Source organism: Danio rerio, chromosome 19, assembly GCF_052040795.2.
Source record: "Danio rerio strain M-AB ecotype USA chromosome 19, GRCz13ab, whole genome shotgun sequence".
NCBI classification, from domain to species: domain Eukaryota; kingdom Metazoa; phylum Chordata; class Actinopteri; order Cypriniformes; family Danionidae; genus Danio; species Danio rerio.
Window position 1 is genome coordinate 44,682,924 of NC_141039.2, and position 15,224 is coordinate 44,698,147.

At 33.8% G+C, this 15,224-nt stretch overlaps 2 protein-coding genes across 3 annotated transcripts in view; one reads left to right on the forward strand and one right to left on the reverse strand.

Moving 5' to 3' along the window:
• trioa (trio Rho guanine nucleotide exchange factor a) overlaps positions 1-15,224 on the reverse strand; it is a 573,337-nt gene that overhangs the window by 380,114 nt on the left and 177,999 nt on the right. The gene's annotated exons all lie outside the window — the stretch shown is intronic.
• The window catches only part of kcnq4 (potassium voltage-gated channel, KQT-like subfamily, member 4), a 115,229-nt gene that overhangs the window by 60,221 nt on the left and 39,784 nt on the right, over positions 1-15,224 (forward strand). For both annotated transcript variants that reach the window (XM_088651521.1, XM_087295999.2), the window contains exons 2-7: positions 4,650-4,740; positions 10,984-11,110; positions 11,965-12,140; positions 12,401-12,526; positions 14,492-14,602; positions 14,691-14,786. In XM_088651521.1, the coding sequence (XP_088507647.1) occupies positions 4,650-4,740; positions 10,984-11,110; positions 11,965-12,140; positions 12,401-12,526; positions 14,492-14,602; positions 14,691-14,786 (727 nt within the window). The remainder of the gene's footprint in view (positions 1-4,649; positions 4,741-10,983; positions 11,111-11,964; positions 12,141-12,400; positions 12,527-14,491; positions 14,603-14,690; positions 14,787-15,224) is intronic.

The following is a 15,224-nucleotide window of genomic DNA, read 5'->3' on the forward strand; positions in this document are numbered from 1 at the left end:
GTTATTTTAGCGTTTTGTTTTTTTTTTAAAAGCATGAAGGTAAAACACTAACATGGTTATGAATATATTAAAACGTGTTTGTTTGTTGTAAAAATTCGTAATAATGACAAAAAATACAAATTTTGGGATCTCCTTACTTCTCGGTCCAGCTATCCTGCTGTTGTGACAGGTGTATTCTGGGAAATTTTCTTACCCCTTGGTTTTGAGTCTAGTCCTGAAAAATCTCAGTTTGAAGGGGTATCTAGCCCTTCCCCTTAGCCCTACGCCTTCAAGCTAAAGAGAATTGGTACACCCCTACCCCTTCATGTGAACATGCAAAACGAGGGGTAGGGGTAAGGGGAAGGGGTAAGGGATAGAATTGGGATTGGGCCTAAGCCACAGGAAAATTAATTAACGAATAAAAACTTCACTTTATTCGTCTTGACTTTTCATCATTACCTTTTTTAAAGTGTAGTATTGAGCGAGTTACATTATAGACTTATTATAGTATGTTTTCTGTTTTCACAATGTATAAATTTTGAGTCAGTGGTTTTTGGAATTAAATTCCAATAATCACGAGAAATTTAAAGTTCAGAAAAGCAACCAAAAACATAGTCTAAACATACCATCTGTCCTCATTGGTTCAACAGAAATCATACGATACTCCAAAAACACTTTTGTACATGTACAAAGTTTGTTTTGTGTCAAATAATAGTACGTTTAATAAACATGATCCAAGGCCTGTCCAAGTTTTCAAGTTGCCTTTTCAAAGTGTAAATAAATCAGTGTTTTTTGAAACTAATGAAAACAGCACAAGTCAATGATTTATTTGAATTATTTAGCCTGACATGTTTACTGTTGAGGCGGCATGGTGGCTCAGTGATTAGTACTGTCGCCTCACAGCAAGAAGGTTGTTAGTTCTTGAATTTGCATGTTCTCCCTGTGTTGGCGTGGGTTTTCTCCGGGTGCTCCGTTTCCCCCACAGTCCACAGACTTGCGCTATAGGGGAATTGAATAAGCTAAATTGGCTGTAGTGTGTGTGTGTGTGTGTGTGTGTGTGTGTGAATGTGAAAGTGTATGGATGTTTCTAAGTACTGGATTGCGCCTGGAAGGGTGTCCGCTGCATATAACATACGCTAGAATAGTTGGCGGTTCATTCCTTTGTGGCGATCAGAGATTAAGCCAAAGGAAAATTAATGAATGAATGTTTACTGTTCCAAAATATGTTAAATGTTTCCTAAAAAAAAAAATATTGAGTTCAATGGGGAAAAAAGTTCCTGTTTTTTACCCAAACATTTAAAAAGAACATGTTTTAGAGCAGTAATCACAATACCATGAAAATAACCATGACATTTTTAATCATACCATCAGAATTTTTTACCCCTTCCCATGCCTACACCTTTCCAAGAGCACAGCTGAACAACTTCACTCCTCATGCTATTAGATTGCAAAACTGAGCCGTATCTTGACGTAGATGTGTGGTGTTTAGTGGGTGTTTGTGGGATTTGGCCTGGTCCCCATCAGCAGCTGCTTGAATCGGGCTCTTCTCGGAGCTTCAGCACCTGGAAGTGTTGCGAAAGAACCGTTTTTGTTTTTTTCCCAGAGACTGTGAGAAATGTCAGGAATTGCGGCTGTAATCTCTGCTTTTATCCACTGCGTTGTGAGTCTGCATGCTGGGCTTTCCTGTGACAGCAGTGATTAGGAGCATCTGTGTGAAAGAGACGATCGCCAGCTTTTGTTATTGGGTGTCTGTGCTGTGAGTTTCTCCATCCACCAGTCGTCAACATCCATCAGATGTTTCATTGAGATGTTTGTTCTTTGTTTGTTGGTTTGTGTTTTTAATTATTTCATAGATTTGGTTTTCTGATGTCTTGAGGTTGAGTCAAAGCCTTTTTTTTAGCAGCAAGTGTTAAAAAGCTCTTTTTTTATGTACAGTTGAAGTCTGAAGCCCCCTTGTTTATTTTTCCCCTAATTTCTGTTTAACCCTTTACTACCCAAACAAGAAAAAAAAATGTTTGGATTTTCTTACTCCTAATGTGGCTAGTTAACACATCCCATAATTTATAAAATATCAGCCTCTACCAAATAGTAGATTTGTCAGTTTATGGTAAAAATACCAGCGTTAATACATATACTATATAAAAAATCTGAAAATCTGAAGTCTAAGACCAATTTATTTGAAAAAATATTCAAAATAAAAAATTTTAAATACTTTTTTTTATATGCCATAAAATATTTCAGATTCTCATTTAACATGTTTTTATTAAAACAAAAATCAAGTGTCGTAGTGCAACAGGATTTTTTACTTATATATTTTATTATTTAATGTAAGTATTTTATTATGTTTTATTCTGTAGTTCAAACAAAACCCAATAAATATATTTTAGAAAATGGCTCTATATTTTTGAGTTAACATTAACATTAATGTATTATGTATCACTGAATACTCAAAAATATAAAACCATTTTCTAAAATATATTTATTGGCTTCGAGGCAAGATGGCGGCACGTACATATCGCGAGGCCCGGCGTCTCTGCAGTTTCACTGCATTTCGTTGCATTGTACTTGTACTTGTGTAATGACAATAAAGTTGAATCTAATCTAATCTAAAATTACATGTAAAGATATTCATAATTCATAAAACATATGCATATATTATTTCAAATAAATGCTTTTTTACATTTGATCAAAGTATTAAAAAAAAGTCAAATGTATTGAGGTTTCCTTCAGATTACGAAGCAGGACAAAATAACTTCCAACATTGTCAATTATAGGAATCCTTATTAATGACTAGGCCCACACGGAATCTGCGTGCACAGAATTCCGCAGATCTCTGCAGATTTTGAGCTCATCATTGATTCTGTTTATTTACTTGTGTAAATGTGTGTAAATGTATATTTATTCATTTTTTAATTAATTACGGTAATATTATTGACTAATATGAAAATATTCATATGAATTATTTACAATGTAGTTTGTAAAATAATATTTTCTGTCTTTTAGTAGAAATATTATATAAAAGACTTGCTTTTTTACCTAATTAAATGGATCTAATTGGATTTGCATTGAAAAATTATATAAAAAATATTATTTTCTATTTAATTTATTAAGGTTTTAGTTATAATAATAATTCCATATAAATCCGCAGATTTTAAACACAATTCTGCGTGGAAATAGCAAAAAATGTCCTCAGATTCCGTCTTGCCAGATTAATAACCAAGTACTAATAATTGATCAGCATTTTATAATGATTTCTGAAAGATCACTTGATTCATCTCTGAATCACAGGAATTAAACAATTTTAAACTATATTTCATAAGAAACTAATGATAATGAATGAGCTCATGCTTCTGTGTTAAAACTTCACCCTTACTGGAGAGAAGATTTCCTTAACACATTTCTAAACATGATAGTTTTAATAACTCGTTTCTAATAACTGATTTATTTTATCTTTGCCATGATGACAGTAAATAATATTTGACTAGATATTTTTCAAGACTGTTAAAGTGACATTTAAAGGCTTAACTAGGTTAATTAGGCAGACTTGGTTTATCAGGCAAGTCGTTGTATAATGATGGTTTGTTCTGTTGACAATCTATTCTAAAAAAAATATCCTTAAGGGGCTAATAATGTTGACCTTAAAATGATTTAAAAAAATTAAAAACTGCTTTTATTCTAGCCAAAATAAAACAAATAAGAAAAAAATATTATAGGAAATACTGTGAAAAATTCCTTGCTCTCTTAAACATAATTTGGGAAATATTTGAATAAGAACAGAAAATCACTGGAGGGTGAATAATTTTGACTTCCACAGCAGATTTTTTTTAAAGCAGATATTAATTTGTGAGTCGATTTGGATAAGAGCGTCTGCTAAATTAATGAATGTTAATGTAAAGCAAATAAAATGCTCTCATATATTTTTAATGTCACTAACAGAGACACTCACTTAAGTGTCATTAAGTGCAGCAGTAGTTTTTACTGTACACTAAATCTTCTTGTTTGGCATCTTCAGGAATCATTTGATGTGCTTACATTTATTGATTTAAAATATTAAATTAAAAATATGAATTAACTGTAATGTTAAATCTGTTTCCATGATTCCTCAAATCAAGTAAATCCCATTTATTAGTAAATTAGTCATTCAATATGTAATTTATTTAATGAAATATATGAATCATGCTTATGACAATAAATATTTTGTTTCATTTTTGCATAAGCATGTCTTAACGAAGATGGTAAATTGTTTGAAATATTTATGATCATTTATTTTCAATAAAATATTGCAATTGGTATGCATTTTCATGCTATAAAATATTTTATTGTAAATTAATTTAATGTTGACAACAAAATGAAATATCTTTGATACAATGTCATTATTTAAAAAAAATGCAAAAATGCAGGGGCTTGCAGGTTTATGCAAAAAAAGTTATAATAATTTTGTGTAATTTGAAAAAAAAATTGTAGTACTAAGCTACATTTGCCATATTTAGAGATTTTACTTTGCTATAAATGAATATTAAACAGCATGAGGTTAGCTGTGTTTTAATATAAATGTATATTTAACAGATTAGCTGTGTTTTAAATGAAAAATCATTGTATGATGGAATCTAGATGCCGTTGTGTATTGTGTTTTGATCTGTTAGTTTGTGTGTGTTTGTTTTGTGTTTCAGTTTTCTCCTAGTGTTCAGCTGTCTGGTGCTTTCTGTTTTCTCCACCATTCCAGACCACCATAAATTTGCCAACGAGGCGCTCTTCATCCTGGTAAGGGGATAAAATGACACATACTAACAGCAATAACACAGCGGGGAAAAACATTGTTCATCATTATTTTGATTCATTTACATGCACAATCCCAAACCCCTCATGTAAAGGAACAATATATATCTGTTTCATCCTTTAAGACTTTCCCGAAGACATATACTAAAATATAAAAAATTATCCATATCCATATTCTATATATTGCTGAAATACATGTAATTACAGCTTTTACCAGAAAAAAAGGAAAACACCAGAGACTGGAAATCGCTTTATTAAAAAGAAAACTTGAGAATGCTTTCTGCTGTCAATAAAGTGTAGCATTCTCAGCTTTATTTAACACATTTTACCATACTTAAATACTAAAATGCACAGAAAAAAAAAAAAACTACTCAGGAGTAAATTTTTTTATTGATACAAATACTTTATGTCTTGATGCAATATATTTTTTAATTGAGTTCATAAGTACTCAAAAACAAATTTACCAACGGTGCATATTTATTTCTTAGACAACGTCAAAAACAACATTAAAACAACATAAATGTTACTGTACGTTTTCAAAACATTTATTTTTTTAATGAGTTTTTTATACTTATGAGGTTTTAATAGGCATACATATAAATACAGTATTTATCAACAAAAAAATTTTGACATAAAAATACAGTAAACTCACAAAAAAACGAAAAAAAAGGAATTATTTTGAGAGTCTTAAGGAATTTAAAATTGTTTGCAGATGTTATTATTATTATTATTTATTTTATTTTTTAATTATTGTAATAAATTTATTATTATTATTATCATTATTTGTTTTATTTTCTTACATTATTACTATTATTATAACTATCATTATTATTATTATTTATTTTTTAATTAATACAACTTTATTTTTATTTATTTATTTTTATTTTTATTTATTTTATTTCATTTTGTTAAATTATTATTTTACTCATGTATTTTTTATAAATATATAATTAGATTTTTTATTATCATTATTGTTTATTTTCTTTTCTTACATTGTTATTTTTACTATTTTGTTTTTAAAATTATTAAAATTTTTATTAGAATTATTACTTATTATTACTATTATTTTATTTTTGACATTTTTCTTTTTCTTCTTATTATTTTATTTTTAAAATTATTATAATTTTATGTTAAGTATTATCATCATTGTTATTATTGACTTAATTTTTATAATAATTATTGTTGTTTATTTTTATTTTAAATTTTTATTATTATTATTATTATTATTTTATTTTTAAATTATTATCATTTTATTATTATTATTATTTTCATCATCATCATCATTATTTACTTTATTTTATAATAATAATAATTATTATTATTTATGTTTTACATTTAATCAATGTATTTAGAGACGGGACATTAATAATAATGATGATAATGATAATAACTAAATTATAATTAACAAATAAATAATAACATTATTTATGTTTTACATTTTTATTGTTATTATTTATTTGTTAATTATAATTTAGTTATTATCATTATCATCATTATTATTAATGTTCTTCTTTATTATTATTGTTGTTATTATTATTGTTATCACCATTATTATTATTATTATTTCTCCTGGTTATCTTGTTAGTTAATTAATAACTAAGGCACACCCCTTTTCCCAAAATCCTTTCAATCTGACACAGCATACTGTACATTGTTTCATACATATTAAATTGCATTGAAATGAATCTACTCACTCTCTCTGACCTGTAGAGCACATGGGTCAACTTCCGTTTCTGGGTTTTGTATCCAAGTTTAAAGGAAATTCAGAGTTGGCGAGCACAGACTGTCTGATCTCTCTAAGTACCTTCACTAAACATCCACCCTGTCCGTCCCGTCTCTAAATACATTGATAATAGCACATCATCTGAATAATTAATCACACAGGGTATTCTCTCCGGCTGTTAGACCGTCCAATCACAGCCTGTACATCTTTTTTTGAGGTGATTTTGGAGGCGTGCCTGCAAAAAAAAAGGTGGATTAGGTACATTTTTTTCAATTCGCCAGCACTATGGATCAAATGTGCCATGTTTGCAAGTCTGTTTTGCTGTCTATTGTGTTACTAAGAGGTTTATCTTATTAGTCAGCTGGCATTGTTCTGAAATCCTTTGCAAGCACAAACACATATGCTGTAGGAGGTTTTATAAGGACTGTAACTACAGATTGTTATTGTGTTGGCTTGAGGAAGCTAACATATTGAAGTGCTATGTAAAGTACTTATTCTGAGACTAAGGGTGTACTTACGCTATGTACAGTTGCTTTGAACAGTGCTGAAGCACGCTTCTCCCCTCTCCCCCCTCCCCTGACGGCCCGCACTCACATTGCATCCGAGCTGTGACGTTCAAAAATAAGAGTCTAAGAGGATCCAGATGCAAGTGATGAAGTTTATTTGACAATGTCAAAATAAACAAACAATGATAGTGACAGGCTAGGAGGACGATGAACACAGGGCAGGAACAGACAGGAAAACAGGGTCCAGGTAAATCTCCTCAGGGGCCTGAGCACAGACAACACACATATGAACAGGTGTAACGAACTGACAAAGAGACATAGAAACGTCGCCCTGACATAGGCCTAATAATGAGCCTCAGCTGGCGTGTAATCAGCCCAGCTGAGTGTCGTCATATCACGTGAGCACAACCAAAACAAAACAAACCCACGTGATCAAACATACACTCCGGAAAAGCGCACGAACCTGCAACCGTGACACGAGCCAGAGCACGCTTACGTCATCAATGGTGCACTGTTCAGTTTAACAGAAGAGAAGCAGCACAGTGGAGATTTCTTTAGTTATATTGTTTTAGTCAAAATTTCCTTGAACAGATCAGCCACTTTTGACACTCATAAATATTCATAAAGTCCTCGTGCCTTAACATTTTTACCTTAACCAACAAACCCATCTCAGAATTTCAGACTGTTGTGAATTACAGTTTACAAAACGGTACTGAAATTTCAAAGACTTTTATTGATCTGTTCAAATATTCCAACTCTTCAAACTTCAGCTGCCATAAGTTCAAATGAAACAACCAGAAGCGTTTTAGACTCAGTAAAGTTATAATTATCCTGGTTATGAAATAGAGACACATTATTTCTGTGTGGAGTTTGCATGTTCTCCCCATGTTGGCGTGGGTTGGCGGTAAGGATGGGAGGGACTAAGCCTTTATTTAAATAAAGAAACCAGTCTGAAATGATTTGCGCTTTATGACACGGCATGTTATCCTGATGGAAGTAGAAGATGAAGATGGGTACACTGTGGTCATAAAGGGATGGACATGGTCAGCAACAATACTCAGCTAGGCTGTGGTGTTGACTTAATGCTCAATTGGTACTAATGGGCCCAAAGTGTGCCAAGAAAATATCCCCCACACCATTACACCAACACCACCAGCCTGAACCGTTGATACAAGGCTGGATAGATACATGCTTTCACGTTGCTGACAGCGAATTCTGACCCGACCATCCGAATGTAGCAGCAGAAATCGAGACTCGTCAGACCAGGCAACGTTTCTTCAATCTACTATTGTCTAATTTAGTGAGCCTGTGTGAATTGTTGCCTTAGTTTTCTGTTCTTAGCTGACAGGAGTGTCCTAGTGGGGTCTTCTGCTGCTGTAGCCCATCCGCCTCAAGGTTGGACGTGTTGTGTGTTTAGAGATGCTCTTCTGCAGTCCTCAGTTGTAACAAGTGGTAATTTGGGTTACCGTTGCCTTTCTATCAGCTGGAACCAGTCTGGCCATTCTCCTCTGACCTCTGGCATCAACAAGGCATTCGTGCCCACAGAACTGATAATCACTGAATATTTTCTCTTTTTCAGAGCATTCTCTGTAAAGCCTAGAAATGCCAAATCCCAGTAGATCAGCAGTTTCTGAAATGCTTAGACCAGCCCTTCTGGCACCAACAACCAAGCCATGTTTAAAGTCACTTAAATCACCTTTCTTCCCCATTCTGATGCCAGGTTTGAACTGCACCAAATCGTCTTGATCATGTCTACTGTACATGCCTAAATGCATTGAGATGCTGCCATGTGATTGGCTGATTAAAAATTTGCATTAAAGAGCAGTTGGACAGGTGTACCCAATCAAGTGGCCGGTGAGTGCATTTCTGCATGTTATCCATCTTGAAGGATTGCAAACTTTATCATCGGTATAATAAGCTGTTGCCAGTGTTGTGCGTATATAAAAATTCAAAACACACGAGAGGAGCATTTGCTCATTGTATAACTGCAATCAAGCACATTCTGAAAATGACAGGCCCTATTTTCATTAGTTTTAGCAATGTCTCAGGCTCGTGCTCATTCCTCATCTGATTGGCACACTGTAAGCATTCTTGTACTGTCTCATGTCTCCCTGTGGCTGCGTTAAGTGTGCATTTTGTGTTCCGCTGGGATCTTTGCTCTGGGAAATGGCAGTGTAAGCACACGGCAGGATTCAGGTGTTGTCGAGTATGCAAGAAGTAGCCGACTCCATCCAATAATCTCAGCTGCGATTCTATAATCACTCATTCAGTATGAAGTGCTTTTCCCTCTCGCGCAGACTTTCTCTCCCACTTTTTCTCCCATTTAATGGTCTCCTTCAGGAAAGGACTATGTTGTCTATCATGCACGTTGTGGTATTGACTGCACACTCAGTCTGTAATGTGTTTGTTCACGTCAAGAGCGTGGGTGCCATTGCAGGAGCTGGGATCAATACAGGCATTTAGCCTCTCTGAAGCCAAGCCGTCTGTGGCATCTTCTGCAGGAGGAGAAGCAGTCATGTGATTTAGCATAAATCGAGTGGATATATCACAGGATAGGTGAAGCAAGGAGACTGAAAACTTCAAACCAGTGACTTTTTATGTAAACAATAGCTCCGTTCACACAGTGATACCACTAAATATCCAGAAAATTATTGGAATGATTTTACCGGTAAATTCAAGAAAGCACTGTTTACACAGGCAAGGACGTTACAGAATTTTTCCAGAATAGACCATTCACACATCCACTCTAAAATACCGGTAATTTCTGACATAATTAACCAGAGATGAGCTCTAACTGACCACACTTGTATTTGTAAACACAGAAGGGCTTTTGTTGATGGTTGATGGTACATAATATGTGTGTGTGCTGGTGCTCATCAGCTGCTTCACGTGCACACGCATCAAGCAACTGAAGCAGAGCTTGAAGGTTAACATACAGTGGTTAATCATAAGCATTTTATAGGTAATTTTTTATCAGTTGGCATTAATAAGAAACATAGAAATGTTATTGGACTAACATCTAGCAGCTAAATATGTCTGGGAAAATTATTTAAAGACTTTTATTTTCATAAACAACGCGAATGTGAATACGTCTGAGTGTTCTGATTGGCTGGAGTAGACGTCGCATTTCAGCGCGTTCTAGATGTGAATGCGCTATTTCCGGCAATCTTCCTTCTGTATTCACACAGCACAGCATTCCGGCAAATTACCGGTAATGTTATAACTTCTCTTTCCTGAAAATTGCCAGAACAAATTTACCGGTATTTTCAAAAAGGGCCTGTTCACACTTACAGACTTTTCCGGAAAATTGCTAGTAATATTTTGGAAAGGTCTGTATGTGTGAAAGGGGCTAATGAGTGATTTTTCCACTAAAAATTAATTGTCTAACCTTAGTAAAAAAGGTCATGCAAATTGCTAAATTTATTCAGGAAACTGTATAGTTCCCAGAAGTTTTGCCATCACAGCTAACAACTTCCTAGCAATAACTCAGATCACCTAGCAACCCCCAGCCACCACCCTGAACGGATTAACAAAATTAAGTTGACCCTGAAAAATCTGTTCAATTTAAAGAGCCCCTATTATACATTAAAAAGGGTCATATTTTGGTTTTGGGGGTCTCTAACAACAGGCTGATGTGCATGCAAGGTCAAAAAACACTTTGATTGTCTTATATGCATTTATTTTTTTGCCTAATTATCCCAGCGACTCCCATATTACTCTTTTAGTGATTCATTTGTTAACAAACCCCTCTTTAGTGCAAGAATAAATTTAGTCCTAAGAATAAATGACATGAAAATAATCTTCCATTTGTTTACAGCAAACTACAGTTGAATTGACCAGTCTAGTACTTTAGCCTATATTGTTAGGTAGTGTATTTTTTATAAATTACTGGCAGAACATCACTGTCATCATTTTGTATTGTTTATTGTTCTCTTTACTTCTGTATTCAATCTACTGTTCATTCTTAATACTGATTAATCTGATGATTCTTCTCTGCAGGAGTTTGTGATGATCGTGGTTTTTGGGCTGGAATATTTTGTGAGGATCTGGGCTGCCGGATGCTGCTGTCGGTACAGGGGATGGCAGGGTCGACTACGCTTTGCCAGAAAGCCTTTCTGTGTCATAGGTAAAGTTCTGGGGTCTGAAATCAATTTATCATACACATTCAATCTGAAGGAGGCGAGAAGAGTTAAAATCTGTCTCTCAAAAGACCATTCTGTGTTTATGTTAGCTTAGCAAGCACCTATCAACACCGCAGCAACCACCCTGAACACTGTAACAGCCACAAAGCATCTGTCTACTTGAATCTATCTATCTATCTATCCATCCATTGTTATATCTATCTATCTATCTATCTATCTATCTATCTATCTATCTATCTATCTATCTATCTATCTATCTATCTATCTATCTATCTATCTATCTATCTATCTATCTATCTATCTATCTATCTATCTTTGTCTGTGTCTCTCTGTCTATCTATCTATCTTCCTGTCTGTCCATCCATCTATCTATCTATCTATCTATCTATCTATCTATCTATCTATCTATCTATCTATCTATCTATCTATCTATCTATCTATCTATCTATCTATCTATCTATCTATCTATCTATCTATCTATCTATCTATCTATCTATCTATCTATCTATCTATCTATCTATCTATCTATCTATCTATCTACATGCATCTACCTTACAACAACTCAGATTACCTTAGGAATCACCAATCAACACACCAACAACCACCCTGAACACCATAACAGCCACATAACAACCTCCTAGCATCTATCTATCTTGCAGTGACATACAAACACCCTAGTAACCACCCAGAATACCCTAGCAACCACTTGTTGAGCCACTTTATTATGTAATTCTCCTTTGCCCTATACAATATAACACAAACACAATTAAAAGACTCATTACATCTCTTTCATGTATTACATTTTCTTTTTCGCTCCTGTCATCTCTGGCTCTTGCAGACTTCATAGTGTTTGTGGCGTCGCTGGCAGTGATAGCAGCGGGCACACAGGGAAACATCTTCGCCACATCTGCTCTGCGCAGCATGCGCTTTCTGCAGATCCTGCGCATGGTGCGTATGGACCGCCGCGGAGGAACCTGGAAGCTGCTGGGCTCTGTGGTTTACGCTCACAGCAAGGTGACAACACACACGCACACACATCCATCAGAGGACACTTCAATCAATCGACTGCTGATCTAAACCATGCTTTCTGAAAACATATCAAACATTTTGCATGATACAAATGTTAAGTTTTGTTTTCGTATGTATCCAGACAGAGCAGGTCATATGATGTTTGAATGTGTCAAGATGGAGTCCCCTAAAACAGGTTTAATATAAGTATTCCCATAGCCTTCCATTGCTTACAGTTGTTGTTTTGTGTGAATGGTTGGTTTCAGGAGCTGATCACGGCCTGGTACATCGGCTTCCTGGTGCTGATATTTGCCTCTTTCCTGGTGTATCTGGCAGAGAAGGAGGATAACCAGGAGTTTTCCACCTATGCAGACTCCCTCTGGTGGGGGACGGTGAGCATTGCGTGCCGCTTCACTAATTACAGCAGTCTCTCGGTTGACAGATTGTGCTTTCTCTTCGTTCTCTGCTCAGAATAGCTTTGTAGGAACTGATGGTGCAGCGATTTAGTTTGATTTCTGCTGCGATTATAATTCTGCCTCCATTTGAATGGGTGCTGAATAATGTCTTGAGTTAAAAACAGTCAGGTCTGTTTCAGAAACTTCATGTCTGTGTGTAGACTTAACTTTCTGATTTTGACTGCAGTGTAATAACGCTATACAATTAAGTTTGAATTAAACTTAGTTTACAATGATGTTTGATATACAGAATCAGGCATTTTTGTTGTATTTTTATCTCTTTTAACATTTAATAACACTTTATGATAAGGTCTCATTTATTTAAAGTATTTTTATCTTTTCGATACTAAAGGTCTCTAAATATTCTGTTTGTAAAGGATCATCTTAAAATGTAAAGGGCATTTAAAGTTGTATAAGCACCAAATTTAATTTGTGCACATTTATTAAAATTGTATTGTGGAAAACATTTAGTTTTTATTTCAGTAGAAAATGTTCAGTTTAGTTTATTAGTTTAATGTTTATTTTTTAATGTAACAATTTTTGATTATTTTAATCAGATTTGGGTTTTTATGTTTTCTGCAGACTCTGTTTTAATTGTTAATATTTTTTTATGTAAACACTTAACTTTTCAACTTAAAATATATTATTAAATGTTAATATTAAATGTTTTTCTTTTAATTTTAGGGCTGTAAATGTTTATTCAGTAACTGGTATAATTTTAAACAATATTTTCTATCAAAGTTGGGATATCTTTTATTTTAGTTGATGAATATAATTTTATTTAAGAGTTTTATTCTGTACACCTTCTAGTCAAAAAGAGCACATTTTTAAACAAGTTTTTCTTAACTTTGCTGTAAATACAAAATCTCGTATTTAATTTGTAAATTTTTCTTTTATTTTGGAGTCATGAACTTTTAATGTAGTTTCAGCTTTTCCCTATTGCTTTTTATTTTATTTCAGTTTTGTTTACTTGATTTGGTTGAAAATTATTTTATTTACGTAAGGTTTCTTCTTTATCTTTGACTGTCACTGCCCCACCAATGGCCATTGCATATTTAAAACTGTTATATCATATACTGAACCTAAGCTTTTCAACAATACATAGTTTGTCTGTATAAGTGTGTAATTTTCACAGCATTGTTTTATTTTGCAGCATATATTATTAAGTGATCATTAATTAATTTGTGACGAGAAGATAGCAAAAAATAAATAAAAATAAATAAATCTTAAGTATACAAGGACTTGTGACCTTTGTTATGAAAATCCAATAAACACTTAAAATCATTTAAACTATAGTTAGTGCCTGGTGGCCTAGTGGTCGTTGTTGGTTTGGCAAATCAAAAAATGGGTGGACCATATTTAAAATGTGTGTGTGTGTGTATATACAGTAATAATAATAATGAACCAAATAACTGTATATATAAAATATATATATAAAAATATATTAAAAAATACAAAAAAAAAAACAATATATATATATATATATATATATATATATATATATATATATATATATATATATATATATATATATATATATATATATATATTGCTGTTTTTAATACAATATATTAAATTTTTTTACTAAAAATATTCTTCTTGCATAGTTTTATTTATTTATTTTTTTTGCAAAGATCTTAAAAACGGGCATGACAGTTAACAGGTTAAACCTTTTAGTCAAATAGTGGACCAAGACTTTAACCAAGTTTTTCCTACCTGCTGTAATGCCAAAGCTACTATTCTTAATTTATTTTAGTGTTACTTTAGTTAATTTATTTATTCATTTTAGTTTTAATCTGTAAACCTTTTAGTCAAAAAGTGCAGATTTTAATGAACACTTTCCTGAGCTGTGCTGTAAATATAAGCGTGTTTTGTGATCTGCTGAATTTGGTTTTCTCCCAGATAACCCTGACTACGATCGGCTACGGTGACAAGACTCCACACACCTGGCAAGGTCGTCTTTTAGCAGCTTGTTTTGCCCTTCTGGGAGTTTCTTTCTTTGCCCTGCCCGCTGTAAGTACTGCTGTCGATTTCAAGGACTGTTGACATTTCCGTTTCCACTGATCCCAAACCAGCTAATGGGCCTCTGTCCTCCTGTAAGGGCATCCTGGGGTCAGGCTTTGCTCTGAAAGTGCAGGAGCAGCATCGACAGAAACACTTCGAGAAGAGGAGAACTCCTGCTGCAAACCTCATTCAGGTGAACGCACACACACACACACACACACACACACACGCACGCACGCACGCACGCATGCACGCACGCACGCACACACACACACACAAACACACACACACACACACACACACACACACACACACACACACACACACACACACACACACACACACACACACACACACACACACACACACACACACACACACACACACACACCTGCCCCAACAACACAAACATAATTTCTGTGTGTGTTACGTAGACCTGTCTGTCGATCTTCAAATGTCACGATTCTGATTCACTAACTCTTGACTTGATTTGATTCGATAGTTCTAGATTTGATTCACTAGCCCTCGATTTGATTTAATTCTCGATTTGATTTGATTTGATTCTCGAATGTTTAATTTGATTTGATTCTCAAATGTTTGATTTGATTTGATTCATAATTGCTTGATTTTG